The 19,253-nt window shown below is 38.3% G+C and overlaps 1 protein-coding gene across 3 annotated transcripts in view; it reads right to left on the bottom strand.

The window, feature by feature from the left end:
- The window catches only part of LOC147218898 (phosphatase and actin regulator 1-like), a 49,777-nt gene that overhangs the window by 15,608 nt on the left and 14,916 nt on the right, over positions 1-19,253 (bottom strand). For 2 of the 3 annotated variants that reach the window (XM_086172036.1, XM_086172037.1), the window contains exons 1-2: positions 8,463-9,006; positions 5,076-5,240 (exon numbers count right to left, since the gene is read on the bottom strand). In XM_086172036.1, the coding sequence (XP_086028162.1) occupies positions 5,076-5,240; positions 8,463-8,742 (445 nt within the window). In that variant the 5' untranslated portion in view covers positions 8,743-9,006. Of the gene's footprint in view, positions 1-5,075; positions 5,241-8,462; positions 9,007-19,253 lie in introns of those variants that run through there. The other variant, XM_086172038.1, reaches the window with a different exon arrangement.

Here is a 19,253-nt window from a genome sequence, read left to right as displayed (position 1 = left end):
AACACTTCATTTTATTTTATTTTTTCTAAAAGATGGCCAATAAAGATCGACTCAGAGTTAAGAGATAGTGTGAAATGAGAGGCAGTGGTCATTCACAGGTGCTACTTTGAATTCTTACGTTGGGACTGCGTCACAATGAGATTTCTCAGAGGAAAATAAAAATTAACTATACATCGAATCTCAGGGGTGATATAGTATAGATCTAACAAAAACGTGTTGCCACAGGTCAACAGTTCCTGGACTGGAAATGAATCCAAATAGTCCTGATAATTTCCTAAAGTACCACAGGCTTGAAGAGGCAACTCAGATAGAGTATCTCATGTTTCACCCAGCAGCACCTGCATTGTCAAACTTCATTACAATTTGCAGCACTTTAGTAAGAGGGCCCTCCATTAATACTGTCAACCATCTCAGTGGCACTTTCAATTATGAAAAAGTCTTGTGAGGTGGGAATACGATCCAAAGACAGAAACTGTGTTTAGCTTCTGGGTAAATGAGAACACATGTTCTCCATTTAAACATAAACTAGAGAGTCAAATTCTGTTTTTACCAGTACAAAGGTAATGTATGATTAGATATAATGGATGATAGATGCAAAATTTATTATTCAGAATATTTCATTTCTATTAGTCTTTCCATTCAAGGCACATCTAGCGGTAACTGGAAAATTAAGCAGTTTAACACTGGAATTCAAGAACTCTACTTCACTAAGGGAAGGGCATCTTCTATGAATATAGTTAAAGATATGTATATATTGTTCACTAAATCATAGTTGAAACAAAACAAGAACTATCTTTTAAAATCTTTGTCTCCCTGCTAGAGGGGGGAAGACTACAGGTTAAAGGTCAACAGCAGTCTGGCAATGCTATAATATGCTCAGGATTATACTGCTGTTTCATCCAAAATGAGAAGTAATTACTCAAAGCTTTATGACATAATAGCTGTGCCACGGGATGTGCAAGATTACGCAATACCATTACCTCAGAAGTTTTAACAAAAACATGTCTTTGGATCTAACGTGTATTGTAGCTTATAAAATGAAACCACAAGTATTTGATAAAAATTTTTTGGAACAAGTCAGTGGACGGATGATTCAGAAGTCACAGGTATAGTTGGATTGTGTGTCGATTTCATCACAGAGGGCTGAACAAAACAACTGCATAACAGTGATCACACATCAGCAAACCTGAATAGGTCACTGGTATTATCGGTCAGTTTGAAGTAGGATATTTTAACTCTGTAAATAAATGGTACAGCAGGGACATGTTTACAAAAAACAACCTGGTGAATGAATACCAAAGGAGAGTTAATGGTACAATGTTTCATCAAGTCTTTGGAGGTTCTCAGTCATCCAGGTCATGGCTAATTCTTGTCAAAATCTTTTTCTCGTGGCAAGTGGATTTGATTTTCTTCCGTTTAAGACGTTTCATCTCTCATCCAAACTGAAGAAGCCTCTCAAATGAGAGGCAAAACATCTTCAAGGAAAGAAAATCAAGTCCAGTTGCCACGAGAAAAAGATTTTGACTAGAAGGTTTCATCAATATATTCATTTGAAAAATGGCTTAAAATATAAACCAAGCCCTATTACGGACAGCCTGTGTTCACTCCGCAGAAGCCCAAGTGATGTCATGGTCCAATGCTCCAGCCACTCAATCAGTTACAAGATGAGACGATTACACACTCATCAGGGAGATGTAGCTCAAGGCATATTAAATGAAACCTGCATATCTGAGTGTAGCCCGTATTGATGTGGGAATGTTGCACTGAGTTATGTTTCTTTTTTTAAAAGGGAAAATATATTCCACTGCAAAGTGACCCAGATAGTCAGAAGACATCCTACCAAGCCCGAGGCTCAATAGCTCAAACTTGAGGCTTTTACCAAGGCAATTCTCTTGGCCTGCACTTCATAAAAAATGTATTAAAACTTTCATGGCTTCTTATCAACGAAAGGCACAAGCATGAAAGTAAAAAAAAAAAAAAAAAAAAAAGTAATAATAAAATAAAAATTAGGATGGGATACAACTAGACAAGCCCTCTCCAAAACAGACAGCAGGTTAGGAATTTGAAGATATTTTCTTTTATTCATAGCACTATCAGTATACAGGGGTATATTCAGAGGTCCATGGATAAATCAAGGAGAGAACATTAAGTAGACTGCAGAGAATTGTACAATCTACTTGGTTTAAAATAGAATATGTGGCTACCCAGTGAATGCTCTTTTTATCTTGGATCGAGTGCAATCACTTTGCCTACAAGCTCACAGCGAGAACATACTGAGCATTGCAAAACAACATCATGAGACATCCAGCTGTCGAGCCCTCCCTCCTTCCGTCTGAAGTTGAGGAGTGTCGTTCTAGAGAGCTAACCCTCATCTGCTTAGTTTCACAATAAATTCATAATCTGCTATTGCGCTCGATGTACAATTACCAATGACAACATCTGCATGCCCAGTGGCTCGATAGTTCCCTGCTGACACAGGAAACATAATCGACAGTAAGGCATCACGGGAGACTGCGGCTTCAAGGGGAACGAAGGTGGAGGAATTCTCCACTGTGTTCAACGAAAACAAATGACTAAAGATGTAACAATCACACATTTTGTTGTAAATGTACAATTACTGAAATTCAGGACAAAACTTGAGCTATGAATTTAGGTGAAGTTTTTTTGTGATAAAAGCACCATCTTGCTTATAAAGAAATGTGTGAACGTTTGTGTTTTTATCAATACATACAAATACAGACAAATGTTACTTTAAAATTGTCGCAAAAACTTATGGGGACTCAAAAAATACCATGACACCTACATTTTGTATATTTACATAAAACAATGTTAACTAATAGCCAATAAAAATAAAACCAATAAACTATATTAAAATATATAGTTTATAGTAAATAAATATGGTCTAAGAAGTTGTAAAAGTAACCTTGGCCCATGGTTTTTTGATGGAACAAAAATAAAACACTAGCACTGTTTTTGAGTCAGTGAAAAGGCAGATAAATTCTGCCTTTTATGAATTTTTACTCTGATAAAAAAAAGTAGCTGAAGTATTTGAGCGCGGTGGAGTGGATGAACATCCTCTGCAGTTGTACTTGCAACACTGAAAAAAATTACTGAACTGGTACAATGTGAATGGAACTTAATCTTACCCTATTTCAGCAAAAAGCTCTTTTAAGGATATAACCGCATTCTTAGCTGCTCACTGACTTCGAAAGGAATGATTAGCAGGCACGACTGTTGTGTTTCACTCTTAACTGAATAGATCTAGCCTTTCAATCAATCCATGTAAATGAAATGCAATTCCCTTTTCAAGTTCGTTGTATGACAAAAATATATGATTTCAATGACTACACTACAAACAGTATTGCAATTATACTTTACCCACTGAAGAGAAGGTTGCGTGTTTACGTGACTGAGAGGTCTGTTTTTGGTTTAAGCAGAGAATATTTTGGCTGGACTTACAGTGAAATCTAGTACTTGCAATGAAATGTCCTTTTTAAAGAAAGAGTTATATTCAAGCACAAAAGCACTTGAATAAGGTTAAGAAAATAGAGATGCAAAACAGTTTTGTAAACAAAGCTGTGTGCGGGAGTAGATCACCGTGCCAACTTTCCCATGGTGCACATCGCAGCAAGGCTGACTTGCCCTTCCTCCCCTCTTTCATTTACAATTCTACATTTGCTATTAGAACTCAACACAAAACAAAACTTGTTTTTGTTGGTCAATGGGGGGAAAAAAAAAAAGGAAAATTGACCCCTTAGATGCCAACTCCCGTTGAAATTCACATTTGGGACTTTCTGAGTCAATGTGTCTCCCTGGACATGATGTGACAGCGGGCCACAGTGATTAAAACACCTGCCTAAGCCTTGAAGGCCCTTGAGAAATTGAGCTGCAACAGCTGCAGCTGCAGCACTTCAAAACCATGCAGAAATTTCATTCACAGGCCACTTGTGAATTATTGTCCAGATCAGCTTTGCGTAGAACAATGCAAACAATAAATTTGGAGACTACAGCTTCATGCATACAAATAAGTGGACAACAATGGGGTCAAATGAGCTTTGTGACTCAGTTGTACTTTATATTGACACTGTAACATCAGATAACAAAAAATCAGTTTGTTGTCCATTTTGGTTTATTGAGTGGTGCGGTCATAAATGACCGCACCACTCAATGAATAGGCTGGGTCATCGTGTCATAAAGCACTGCTGGATTTTAAAATACAGAAAATCGAAAAGTAGTGAGTATAATGCTAAACCTTAGCTTTGGCTATAGTATAATTCATTGAGCATATTCAAGAATCAACTTATGAGATCATTGCGAAATGTTTCGAAGATGAAAATAAATATTTGGGAGCAGTAACAGTCAAGGTCTGGGTGTAAAAGTTGCATTCGCCAAAGGTTTATCACAGCACAAAACAGGTTTGTGCTGCTGGCAAGTCATGGGAGATGATGGGGTTTACCACATTTATCCCTCATATAATACTTAAAATACAGACAAAATCAGGCGTTATAGAGGCAGTGAGGACTTCATAGCATGCATGTTCAAATAAAAGACTGCTTCATGCAGCAAATTTTTCCTGGGATGCTTTTTTTAATGCTATTTAATGATGCTGCAGTATCAGAACGCCCTGTTCTGGTGAGACAAGATGCAGTTCTTTGTGCATTGCTCATCCTCAACAAAAGCAAAATTCTGCCTCCAACCCAGGAGATGCAGTCTGACAAAGCCAGCTCCTGTCAACCAGGCTGACAACGGAATTCACGATGCGTCAGCCAAGAAAAATAAATGCAGCCGCATCTGATGAGAGCATGTCCTTCACTCGCCCCTGACAACACTGGACTGCAAGATCAAAGTTACTCGAGTCCTCGGTACATGAAAATCCAAAGCTGCACTTTTGCTGATTCAATCTGCTGCATTTTGATCACTCTAGAGACCGAAACCGAGGACATATGTCGAGCAACAGTGAATTCCGTTTTTCAAAACGAGACAGAGAACAGTACTTCACAAGTATAGGTGGAATCTGCATTAGTTTCTTGGCTGAAATTATCTTTAAAAAAAAAAAAAAAAAATGGAGTATGTACCGGCAGAGGTCTGTTTGAACTTCTCACTCTTCTTCTTCCTCCATTTCCAGGGCTTGAGGAGGCGTCCCAGTGTGGCAAACTTGCTCCGACATCGGATGGGTGGAGTGTGGGCGCCGGAGACGAGGGACTCAGAACGCATTACGGCCAGCCTCTCTACCTCCTCAGCTGTAACATAGGAGCATCGAGAGTGATCCCATTAAAGTAAGGAAGCAGACGTGGTGATATTCTGGTGAAAAATGACATAAAATAAAAAGCAAAGCATGCAGCAGACACTTTTTGTCTTGTGAAAACCCAAATCGTGGGACTATTCTCAGTATTCTCCAGGAAATGCCTTTACAGAAAAATATAGTGTAACTTAAAGGTGTTTAAAGATTATCACTGCAGAAAAAAAATCTCTGAATTATTGTATGCAATGTGATGCAATGTACTTCTGCTGCATGGATCATATACACGTAACTTCTATTAGATAAAAATGAACTTGTAACAGCATTGAAATATTTCTGAGGTTGCAAATACTCTTGGCTCTGACTAAGAATCAAGAAAACATTTCCTTTCATTTATCCATTTGACGACGTGGTGTGGTTTTTCTTCTTGGTCAAACTGTACATCCGTTCATATTGTGAAGCTAAAAGTGTAGCAAGACAGGAAAAAGATGGAGAAGTTTAAAAAACAAGAACTGGAGATTAGCATTTAGGTTGCATTTAACTGAGTGTTCTACAGAGGACTACCAAATCCACTTATGAAAATGAGAGGCACCTCATTATGGCGAAAACTTCCTTCCCTTCTTTAAATATTCACAAAGACCAGCCCATTAGATGATTGTTTAAAATGAGACATCAAAAAAATGTTTTTTTCAATTCATGTACGAATTAGAGCATCTTTTAAAGTGACAGCACGACTTAAAAACAGAGAACGCTTATTGCAATGCATATACAGGTCAAAGCCCATTGTGGTAAAAGTTGTCCACGTAATCACTGCAGTGACTGCAAAGAAGAAAATCAGACCAATCTGGGAAAGTAACTAAAAATGGTCGAAAATTACACGCTGACACCATAAATATCTATTTGGTGCACTTTTATGATAGGAAGATTGAGTTGTCACTCATTGAGTTGTCAAATTGTGATGCTGTTTCACCAAATGTATAATCAGATGTGTTCGGATGGATTTTCAGTGGATAATTTTTTTTCTTTAAATTATATATTTGCATTTCTCTGGTGGAAAACAGGAGGATAGTGACTCTAAACTACAACTTACGTGGCTCACACACACGTTAGGACATAGTTAAAAAAACACACCGTTCTTTCCTTCTTTCAACAAGTCTGAAGAAGCCTCTCGGATGAGGGGTGAAACGTCTTCAAGTGAAGACATTCAAGTCCAGTTGCCAAGACATGAAGATTTCGACAAGAAATCACCATGACCCGGATGACCAAGAACCTCCACAGACAACAAGCCACTTTGTTGGTCATAAATGCAACTATTAAATGCAACTATTATAAATGCAACTAATCCTTCTGGCTGCCAGTGAACTACTTCCATACCTTTTCAGGTCATTATTGGCAAATGTATTAATACAAGTGTAACAAACAGCCACAAAAGATGAAAACACATCAGTTTTCCTGTCGACTCTGCGTTGTTAGCTTTACAAAATGATTAATGACTTGGGACTTGAAGCGAGTGTCTGGGAATACTTGATACTCGTAAAGCAGACTGAAATAAATGGAGTGATGAAGAATTAGCTACAGGTAAAAACATTTTATTGAAAAGTTCAATCTCAATTGTTTGTGTTAGAATTTGTTTCTGCCTTCCGATACATCCACTGTGGGGCCAATTGCTGTACTGGCCCAAAACACATGTCAAAAGACAAGAGGTACAATTTTCCAAAACTAAACAGAAATACAGCTTGTAGTTAAATACTGAAAGGGGAATTTAAATTTTAAATTTAAACAGCATTTTTTTCCCTGATTAATTAATTTACTTTTGTCTCTGCTAGGCAACAATTGATGAATGAGATGGGGGGGGGGGGGGGATCACGCTGAAGACAATGCAAGACATTAATTAATCAATTCCTGGAAGTTTGGATTTTAGCTGAATAGCCTGACAACCAACAAAGAACCAAACAATTTCCTTTATATTTCCTTTTTTGAGCCCTGTATGGCTCACAATAAAATGTTGGTAAATTAGACAGCATTTTATCAGACCATCACCCTTAGCATGCTGTCAGACAGGTCCTTCTTTTAAAATAATAATTCATGTTCCCAATCATGGTGTTTGCCAACATATCAATTTGCAGAGCCAATCAGATCCTAGACAGAATGGTAAATAATGTGACAGTAATGCAGTGAAAATCACTCCTATGGTCCATTATTTGCAGCATCTGGTGCCTCAAACCCAACAACCTTAGCAATCCTGACACCACATCACTTTATAAATAACTCGACAGTCAATGCTAATTGAATCCAGTGGGAGTAAATGTTATCATTACAGGTCCAAAAGCTAGTAAACACAGGTAAAAAAAAAAAAGAAATGAAAAAAAAAAAAAAAAAATCCAGTAACCAAATAGAAACCATGCTTTCATAGACTGATGATGATGACTTAATTGGGCTGCAGACAAAGAAAGGCTGCCCTTTACTTAACCAACATCTCACAGGGCAAGCCTAACACTTTTCATGTGCACTGCTTCAAGTAAAATGCATTGAGATCGGCTTTTGAAGTGTTCTCGAAAAGAAAAAAAATCTGGCTTTCTGAAGTGAAAGGAAGCGCTTGTTTGCAGGGGTTCAAATATGAAATCATAGCAAAAGAAACCACAAACTGAAGAAGCATGAGATTTGGGAGCATGACTTCAATATTTGCAATCTTGAGCCAAAATGGGACCAATGAGAAACGAGTGCGATGATAGTGGTTAATAATCCAAGTGGTCAGTTTTATGACACTCTGGTGGCCGTGTTGCATTTGATTTACCTGCACTACCCATGTGGCTTATATCAATTACAACATTTTTTGCACAGCAAGATGGCTGAGTGATGATGTAATGACCCAAAGGTAGATAAGCACTTGATGCAAGAAGCCTGCACATTCATGCCATTTAAATGTAATTTAAAGGTGCGGGGGTGAGTTTCTCCAAAATGGAGAGCTTCCCATCAATCTATTGAGCATAGAGTAGCAACTCCCGACCAGATAGTTGTGAAGCAGGCAGCCACAGGCAGTTTCCCCATAAACACATCCGACTGTAGCTTTCACAGAATAAACACTAACAATCCGGATGACTGCTCGAGCGAAGAGAACCGATAGTAGATGGATTATATCCCCCAAACACTGGAGAAGAGCGCAGCGGATGGAGCATGGAGGGCAGCGCCAGTTACCGCAGGGCTACCGAGGGATCTCACTCACCTTCCTGAGCGGCGTTCCCGCGGCTGCAGTTGCTGCAAATGTGCTTGATCTCCTTGCCGATGTGACATGGGATCGTAAAAGGCATGTTGTTGTTGTAGTGCGGCTGGTTCCCGTGCGCCTTCTTGTTGCTCAACGACATGATTTTGGCCAAGCTGAAGGTCTTTTTCTTAGGCTTCTCCACGGCTACGGGCATGGTTTCTCGGCACCCCGTGGCAAACCAAGTGCCGTGCATGATGGTGGGTGCGGGGTCCACCGCGGGGTAGTTGGCCGTCTTGAACATGGGAAACGCGGACGCTTTCGCGGTTGTACAACGACGGTGGGTGGCTTCAGCGAACGCACCGATCCACTCCTACCTGAACTACAAACGCAGCCTCCACGCTGGCTCCGAAAACCTCATTATCCCGCCGAATCGCCGCACCTTTACCTGAGATCCGAAGGTGCGCGGGAGGCAGTCGACACTCGCCCCCGCTGCTAAATCCAAGATAGCTAATAATAAAAGAAAAAGGAGAGGAGTGAATAGTAGTGACAGCCTCCCTGTCCTCCAAAGAGCTGCAGACTGCAGTCGATTGTGGCTAATCCACGATTAGGAGCGCAGCGGTGCGCGGCTCTGATTGGCTGCGCAGTGCGCTACTCCAATAGGCCAGCGTGGATGGAGGAAAATTTACCGTCACATGCTTGTTTTATAATAATAATAAAACCAATAATAATAATTTATTGGGTCATTTATTTATTTATAATTTATTGTGGTTATTATTATTATTATTATTATTATTATTATTATTATTATTATTATTATTATTATTATTATTATTATTATTATACGAAAACTACTCATGCTATTACGACTATAAGTCTACTGATGCTAAAAAAATAAAAATAAAAATAGCCTGCATAGGGGTAAATAGAATGAGGGTGCAGATAATGACAGTGTTGGTTCAGTCAGTCCAGTTTTGTCCTGGTTGCACACACGCACAAACACACACACAAATCAAACCTCTCAAAAGCATCTTCAGTTATGATGGACATCACATATTTTTATGAGTCAACAGGTACCCCGTTTATCATTTTTTAAACAAACCAAATGAATAAATAAGCAATTAAAAAAAACAGAAGTCATGCAGCCATAGACAAACCTACACACACACACACACCACATGTTTTCAGTCCATTCCACTTTAACCTCTTTGCTTAGGCTGAGAAGTTGCTTTAACTTTGACTCTAACACATTCAAGGTGGTCTGAGCTGTTGAGCCTCTAAAGAGACAGCTCACTGGAAAAAGGAGGTGAAAAATGTATTTTTCTCTCTTGTCAGTAGGTGTGGGTTGCAGAGATCTAGGTCTGTTAAGGGTCAAAAGAAGTCTGCCTTACCAACCAATTTGGCAAATGACCTAGTATTTATTATGTGGCACTAAAAGTGCCCAAAATGCATTTGGAGATCTAAGCAATAACATCTCTTTACAGAAATTATTGTGTGAGTTGGCAACCATAATCATACGAGCAGTTTGAAGGACAATGATTGGAGTGTATAGTTTGGTTAGAGAATAGAATAGAACTTCCTACATGAAATTATTCACAACAAAGTTCACAGATAGGAATACAAATGTTAAAATGTCTTATTTTATGCCAGCGTGATATCAGACAAGAGCAAAGAGAATCAAAATCAAAGAAAATAAATAGCATGGGGAGATTTATCAGTGAGCTCAATACTTCAAATGAGAAAGAGCAGCCTGCAGAAAAAGACAAGCATTAAATATTCTCTCTCAACATCACAAATTCCAAATAGTCACTCAAGATATTATGTTTTTAATGCAATGAATAACACTGATAAAGAGTTAATGATGTTTTGAACACTGAAAAGTGAACAGACCCCTGAATGGTCATGGGTTGCAGTGTGTAACTTTGATGCTCCCTCAGTGAGCTACAGCTTTTTCCAGAGAAACCAAAGCCTTCTCAGAACTGCTGGACGGAGGCACTCGATCTAATCCCACCTCGTTGCAATGCAGCAGTTGCCCAAGCGTACCCGTTTTTGGCTTCAAAAATATCTCCTTTGCTGCTGAAATGGCAACTGAATATTACGCGTATGGCCCGGGAGGACGCTTTCCTCCACCCGAAAAAGGCTGTAAGTTAAACTACAGATGTGTATTTAATGGTATTTGATATAGGCGTGTGTGTTTTTGTGAAACAAAGAGAAAGAAAAAGAGCAACGCTGTTTACTTCTAGTGAAAGAGGTCATGAAGTTACTTGGTGTGAGATAAGAGGATGCAGAGAACCGTGTTAGATACAGGAAGATGACTTGCTGTGGCGACCCCTGAAGGGAGCAGCCTGAAGGAACAGAAGAGGAAGAGGATTGTTTTGATGAGTTTTGATGACTTTGGCGATATCAGCCATGGAGATGTCTTCAATGACTTTAATGCTGTAGCATTGGGGCAGCATGGAATTTCTGTTTTTTTTTTCTTCTATTAGTTAATGACAAAGAAAATGCCATGAAAATTCAGGCTCCCTCACTTACTCAAAGAATTATTTGCCAATACCTGACTAGGCCTACTTATCAGTTCCCGACTTCAAAGCCTAGGAGGCGACTCCGATGCTTTCCAAAATAGACCATGTCTAAATCTTGTGGCGTATACTTTACTTCAAAGAGAGGAAATATCACTGATTTGACCATTTTTGGTGTCCTTGTTTACACTAGTTTCAATACCTGTGCTGAGAATTTTGGGCTATGCAGTCTTGTGACTTCCGACTGAACAGTCCGTCACTATAAGTCAGCGCGCCCCTCTCTCTGTGTCTCTTTGTCTCAACCCATCTGTCACTCTCTCTCTGGGCTATTATCTGTCTAACTAGCTCGTCGTTATATAAATGCAAGCACTGAATTCGTAGCACTCATTACTTGCATAAAACACTCTCTTGTACCTGGCTCTAAAGCCTTAACCATGGTAAACATATCCTGACACTAATCTTAAACCTAAATTGAATTTTAAACCTCAATTCAAAATGAATTAGTCCAAGATGTCTTAAAGTGAGTTAAATCTGTTTGGACTAAATGTGAGCCTTTTTTCAGTAACTCTATTTGATGGAGGGAAATTCTTTTTTTTTTCTTTTCTTTAACCTTTATTTAACCAGGGAAGTACCATTGAGATTAAAAACCTCTTTTTCAAGGGAGAGAAAAAAGAATTATGATCTGAAAATGGTCCACATCCATTTTTTTCTTGCAATTATTTTTTTATTTGCTTTCAGCACCAAATTTCATCTTCCTATTGACTAAAAACACTACCCTTTTTTATGAGCGCCATGTAAAATGTGTTAAGTTCCCAATATAGTCGGGGCTGCCTCCCTTCTTTTCTTTTCTTATTCCATTCCTAAGGGCAGCAGTCCCCACCCTTTTTGAACCAGGGACCAGTTTTATGCATGAACATGTTTCTGTGGACCGGTTAGAAGCGCAGGTGTTCAAATAATAAAAACTTTTGTCACTTCATAGTATTTAATCTGAATACAACAATTACACTTTATGTAAGGCAATTACAATAAGGCGGAAACAGCTGTTTTTTTCAAAATATGATCCGGAAGGTATAATGAAAAAACTTTAATTTGTGCCAGAAAGTTTTTCTTTGCAGACCACTACTAAATGATCTGCAGACCGTGACTGGTTGGGAAACCACTGTATTCAAATGTACATAATTTACATTTTTATCAGGAGGTAACCTGATATATGGGTCATGTGGCATTTTTATAACATTATAAGTGATTAAACAAAGTTTAAAAAAAAAAAATTGTTCCTATTGTGAAAAATGAAGAAAATTGACTGATCATGAAAACTGTAACTCACTTTAAAAATCTTGAAACAGGGTACAGGGTTAGGGTTACATCGACAAAACCTGCAGTAGCATGTATAATATACTCACAACCTAAAATGAATGTCCTGGATTGTGATACTATTCTGTATCATGCTGTATTGCTCGAATAATGCCGCTATTTGTAGATCTATTGTGCATGCCAAAATGTCCATTTGTATGTTTGCTTAATTATTAGCACGTACATCATATTTATTTATTTGGTTTCAGTTGTGTCTTATTACATCCAACGAGAATACACTCAAAAATTGACAATAACGATCAACACTCATTGTCGGACAGTGTTCCACAGACCACTGCAATGCTGCTATCTAGTGGACGACAAGGCCACTTCAGAAAACACTAAAATTACTGAATTTTACCAGCTTTAATGATTTTTATCTTATGTTACAGAACTTCTATAGGTAACGGTACATTTTGTGTTTACTAAAGTGAATAAATATATACAGAAAATAAAAAGCAAAGCACCTTTTACATGTGTGTGTGTGTATCCCAAATCATCCTCCTTTCTGAATGCTAAAAAGAAAAAGGTATTACCTGATCTGATGATAGTGTGTTATATAAGCAGGTAAACTAACTTTCATTCACTTGAAAGTTTACTTTTGGTCATATTGTAAAGTAATGCTCGGAGGACATTATGAGTAACAGAAACAGAAACTGTCGATGTTGCTTAAATTCCCTGCTGAGAGATGAATCCACAAAGCGCTTTGCATCTAACGGTAAAAATAAGCATGATCATTAAACCTCTGGAGAGGATGAGTGAATCAAAAATTGGATCTATGAATCCAATAGGAAAAATTGATGCTTCTTAAATTGGTCACTTAGCCTCCACAAACTCATCAGTAGTTTGATAAAATACATTAAAAAACCTGGCAATAGTCTGAATGGTAATATTCAAATTGCTCTGCATGCTAGCTCCTCTTCTTTTTCTTCAGCAAATAAAATAAACTTATCAGTACTGATTAGCAAAACCATGACAAAGAAAAATGAATAGATTGGAAGTCGTGCACTACTTGCTTTACTAAGATGACTTCACTTGTGCATTGAAATCTTGTGCACTGAAATCTTGTATGACTTGTATGACTGAAACTAATTATCCAGAAAGGCAATTTTAATTAGACCAGTGCTATTTTAACTTGACAATACAGATCCACATGATCTGTAGTTGGCTGCCTAGGACTGAGGCACAGTTAGACATGTTAGACGTGTGTCAACACAATCATGCAAGTGGTCCCGGTGAGTGATTTGTATGTACAGCCAGAGTCTAGTTGGACTTCGCACCTCTTAAACATAAATGCTTCTTCCTGAAAAGGAGAGATCCAAAACAAACTGAGAAGGTGAGGAAATAATGAAAATATATTGTAAGATGCAATTAGTAATTCTCTTTGTACCAAAAAATGCTTCCATGAGAGTTTTTCCCCAAGTTGTGACTGGGGCAAATAACATCCTGGCAAAAACAGTGCCACCAATGCACTTGGACAATTGTACCTGACAAAAATTGAGCTTGTGCAAATGGCACTTAGTATTACTGTCCTGGAGTGTTGGAGAACAAATTGTCTGTAAAGAAAAGCAGGTACAGATATATTAAAAAAAAAACCCTGTGTCATTTCTAATGAACAGTAAATTGTGAACTACTTCTACAAAAAGTAGAATAAGTAAATAAATAAAATCAAGATAGGGTAGAGGCATTAAATGAATAATTAGCCTTTCACTCTTTACTGGTAATGATTACCATTTTGCATTCTTCCATAATACATTTGTAACGGTAACGGTATACACACTGTGCAAGAAAGGCTATCTCCACTAGAGAGCAGCAGTGCTCCAAAGAATTCCTCATGACTATTATCCAGTCAGAATATACTCTCTATAAATAATTGAGTAATTGAGTTGAAGATTCTCATGACATCAGGAAAATCCAGCATAATTGAATCATTGTGTTGTCATGTCGAATGACATTCGAAAAAGGGGACAAAAGTTTATGCTTGCAAAACCTGAATTGGAATTGTGAGATAATCTGAACAGATACCAGGCTGGCATAGTTTGAGATGTGATTTTAATCTTTGCTTTTTTGAAAAATAATGATAATGACATGTCATTCATTGTCATTCATTATTGCCCCAAATATTTGACTTTTTCTTATACCTCCATACAGAACTCTTACTCTGATGAGCAAACTGTATTTCTGATTTCGGGCTCTGTGAAATTCCAGGGCCAGACTGAAAGGCATAAAAAAAAGGAGATTCTCAGCAGAAAAAGCAATGACAAACACTCGCAAGGAAGTAAAAGTTTGAGGTCATACTGAATGTAGGAGGCTAACACAAATTAACACAATAATGGGAAACTATTATCAGAATTGAGCATTCTCCAGTGAGCTCTCCTTATATGGAGAGGACTACCAACCAATGGGATTAGATCCCTAATGTTTCCAATAACTTGCTCTTGCAGTTCAGCTTCTTCACCTGTTTCAGGTATTGAGTTCCCTCAGTTATTAATGAGCTATGACAAGTCAGCATCGAAACTGATGCCATTTGTTCTAGTGCTGTAAACATGCTGTAAAGCTCAGCAACTTGATGTTTGATTTTGGGTCAACTCTTGAGTTGCCACCCAAGAAAATGTACTTTTTGGTGCTCTGAAAGTTGATCATGGTCAGATTCTCTCTGTGGCTACATTTAGCAATGGTGCCTCTTAAGTAATACATTCAATTGATTGCGAGAAAATTTCTACTTTTGTCGTCTTACTATGATTTAGCTGGCTATTTAGCTGGCTAATCAGGTCCCAAACATTAGGCTGAGTAGTTGTTGTGTCATCTAAAATAACTCTTGGTCATTATTGAGCATAAACACCATACCTTATTACATTGTAATAAGGTATATTTCCTTATAATTGATTGGTTGTAGTTATTAGGATATGACCTAAAGTTTAAAGGGGTATTGGATGCTCACTTTGGTTATCTAATATAAAATCCTTGATATTTTAAAACTGCATTTGAAAATAAATTTAACATTTTGGAATCTTGAGAACCGTATTCATAAAGTACATCCTGATGTTTTTTTTTCCATTATTATTCAAAATGCAGTTTCACAGGATTGTTGAATGGTGCAATGCAGCTTCGATTCAACAGACTCCCAGGTTTACAGCAGTGTTGAAGAGATCCGACTCTGCAGGGTCTCTTACTCAGCAGAAATGTGTTATAGAGCTGGTGCACCAACAAAACTGCATTGGAGATACCTGTTACAAATATCACTAGACATCCATAATATCCACTTCATGTAAACCCATTAAATGCCCACCTGCCATGGACTATTGATTTCTTTCATAATATAGTCAATGATTGGAATTATATAGACTTTTTGTCTAATTCAGTAAATGCTTCCTCACAACAGTCTCATGTTCCCTGATTAACATATCCTTATTAAATAACAATAATAATAATAATAATAATAATCATCATCATCATCATCATCATCATTATCTTTCCTGCACAGCATGTTTGAGGGGGAAAAAGTAGCTTGGTCAAAGCCACTTACACCAGTTGGCTGAAATCAATAATGTACCAGTGTCAGTTTCCTTTTTCCAGTCATTGTTTTTTTTCTTAATGGCAACCAGGTGTGAATTGTCTAGCAATTGGAAGATCAAGGTTGCGTTATAATATTATGGTAATTGTCACCATATCATAACGCTCCTTGCAAAAGCCAGGCAACTCAAGATTGAGGCAACATTTGGTAAGAAGGTACAAGCAACAGAAATCCAAAGTCAGTGATTTCTCACTATTCAAGCCAATCAGGATACACTCAGTTTGTGCTCATACATTGCTACAAAGCAAATAGAGGCATAGCTGCTATTAGTCAAACATATGAACATCACCTGTATAACACCGATGTTGTGCATTAATATTGTTATTTTGTTAGTATGCTTTCACATAAAAGCAGTGAGGCAAACACAGCAGGGGTCTTCTATTTTAAGAAGAGACACAGAGTGGAATACTTTTTCTTCAAGTGTTTGTTCCACTCATTTCATAGCCATAAATTAAGCAACGCTGAACCTGGTAGAGCTTGGTTCTTGGCAGTGCTCTCTTCACATAGCATTATCTTTCTCTCTGCTCAGTGTGTTGCCATGCTTTAAATATGACCTATAAGTACATTGTCACCTTCCTCATCTTGGGAAGCTTTTGAAAAGGTGTCATTTCCCAGCTATTGGGAGGAAAGCATATCAGGTGCATTTTCCGTCTCCCAAGTGTTGCGGAGGAAGAGAGATGAAATGAAAGTAGACACAGCTTTCTGCAGGCTCTCAGAAAACACCTGCCTGCCTTTTCCTTTAAACCTCATTGCCACATATTTGCGACAGTTTTCTGGACAGGTGACACTGATGGTCAATCGCATACTTGCACTGCAGCAGTCTTGGATGTAGCATTTCTATTTCTGCTCTCAATTTCAACCCTCTCATGTTTTATTCAGGCTGGAAAGGCTTCAGCAGAAGAAGGCTGTGTTTCAAGCCAAGGAAGGAAAATAGACGTCTATTTTTTTAAGATTCATGCCTTTTAGTAAATCACATGATGTGTGTGTGTGAGTGTGGGAGATATGTAAGCCTGAAACATCTGAGTGAAACCTTAGGAAGTCTTGACCCACACATGAATTATACAATCTCTTCAATTTACTAATTACATGCTGTACAGAGGAATCAGAAGTTCTTCAGAAGAGTGCAGCAGCTCCCACACCACCAACATTGCTGCAATGGAAAGTTACATTTCAGCCAAAATGTAATTCTGGAAGAAAATTAACAGGAATTTCTTAGGCTGTGACTGATGTGGGTAGAGGTAGGGGAGGGGTCAACCTTGGCCTCCTGCATCAAGTGATGTAGGTGGCTTTGTTTATAATTCATAAGAATGCCATGAATGTATCTATGGGACTATTAGCACATGAACTCCCTGAAATACATGTGGTGTATCAGAATCAGAATCAGAATCAAAATCACTTTATTCGTCCCTAAGGGGCAATTCAAGGGCACATGGGGTAGCATCAGTGTCTGAAGGTCCAAACATCTATGTATAAAATGTATATCTGAATAATAAACTGTACATCTATAAATATATGTACATCTATACAATGAGCATACAATAAACTGTACATTGATACAGTGTACTGTACACATACAAATATACCATAAATAGCAATAAACTTAAGGGGTAGAGGTGGGGAAGCGAGGGGGGTTAACAGAGGTGTTGGGAGCTGAGGAACTGGAATGCTATCAAGAAGACAGAGGAATTACATCATAAAAGTAGCTGCACTATTAGTTCGCCGTTACTAGTCCTGTTTTAACAATTCACAGACGTAGCAAATGTGCCAGTTTCAAAATATGCACGACTGGCAATGGGAAATAAGGCGCAGATTTTGCATGGTGGTTAGTGGTTTATTGGAATCAACAAGATCTGGAACTCTGTATAAAATTAAGTCAAATTAAAACAATATCATCAGAAAACATATTAACTTTAACTGCACAGCTGAGCTTTATACAGCATGATGTAGCCTACCCCCATAACAATGAATTACAACTAGAAGGCTATGGCTAACATGCACTTATCTTTTTATATATTGAACTCTGGCAGTTGTCTGATGAATAAGAATTGTAGACAGATTTAGGAATTTACTCAACCAACCAAAAACATCACCAGCATCTCTCCTGGTGGAACCTGTTTACATCTAACATATTTTTATATAACATATCACAGACTGCTCTGGCCTTGGACCCATTTTTTTACACTCCTCGTGAAAAGGAATAAACAAAGCATCATTTGCATGCACCCAAGACTTCTGAAAAACACTATGATATTGCCCAGACCAGGATCTGTGTAAATCAGCCTGGCTCTGCAAAAGAAATCTGGCCTGCCCCACTGTGCATCTGTTATGTATTGATTGTACTTTTTCAGACAGCAGTGCTCACTGTACACAGTGATTGCAACACAGAGCAGCATACAGGGAGTAGTGGGTGGTGAACGTCTTGAGTTTAGCTTTTTTTTCTACAAATGTGGTTGTTATACAGAATAAGGTTACAGAGTGAATTTATTTCATATGTTTATTCATGTATTAAGCGTTCTCCATGCATGTATCCTTTTTTCATATTTTTGTCACATGCATATGAACTCTTATACTAACACAGAAAATTATGCATGCAAAATACTGTCTATGTCTGTCAAAACTGCAATGCAGCCATTACTGCTTACATTCATGCCAGGTAAGAGAAGGGTAGATGCTTCAAATACCAGCAGCCTCTTACAAATCCAGGATCCAACAATTCAACACAATTAAGCTATGTGCTCCTTGTGTATTTGTAAAGGCACAGGCCAGTATCTCCCTAAGGTGGTCCCAAGCCAGAATTAATGCAGAGGGTTGTGTCAGGAGGGACATCCACCGTAAAACTTGTCCCAAAACCTAATATGCAAATCAAACCTAAGAATCTCATACCAGATCAGTAGAGGCCCAGGTTAACAATAACTGCCATTGGTGCCGATAACCACCAGGGTACCAGTGGAAATTAGGCCACTGTGGGTCAAAGAAGGAGAGGAGCTGAGAAGATGTGTTCGGATGCAGAGAGAAAAGCAGAAAGGCAACTGTCTGGAACTGAGAGTAGGGACTTTGATTACGGGGACGATGACAGGAAAAGGTAGAAAGTTGGTTGACATGATGTAGAGAAGGAATGTGGATATACTGTGTCCCGGAGACTAGGTGGAAAAGTAGTAAGGCTAGAAGCTGAGGAGCAGGTTTTAAGTTGTACTATCATGGTACCAACAGGAAGAGAAATGGAGTAGGAGTTATCTTGAAGGAGGCATTTGTGAGGAATGCTCTGGAAGTGAAAATAATGTCAGACAGACTTATGAGTCTATTGGAAATTGGAAATTGGAAGAAATTGGAAACTGAAAATGTGACGCTCAATGTTGTCAGTAGCTATGC

This window comes from Fistularia commersonii, chromosome 25 (assembly GCF_037954325.1).
Source record: "Fistularia commersonii isolate RoL2024-O1a breed Wild chromosome 25, RoL_Fcom_v1.0, whole genome shotgun sequence".
NCBI classification, from domain to species: domain Eukaryota; kingdom Metazoa; phylum Chordata; class Actinopteri; order Syngnathiformes; family Fistulariidae; genus Fistularia; species Fistularia commersonii.
This window is presented reverse-complemented; position numbering and strand designations above follow the sequence as displayed.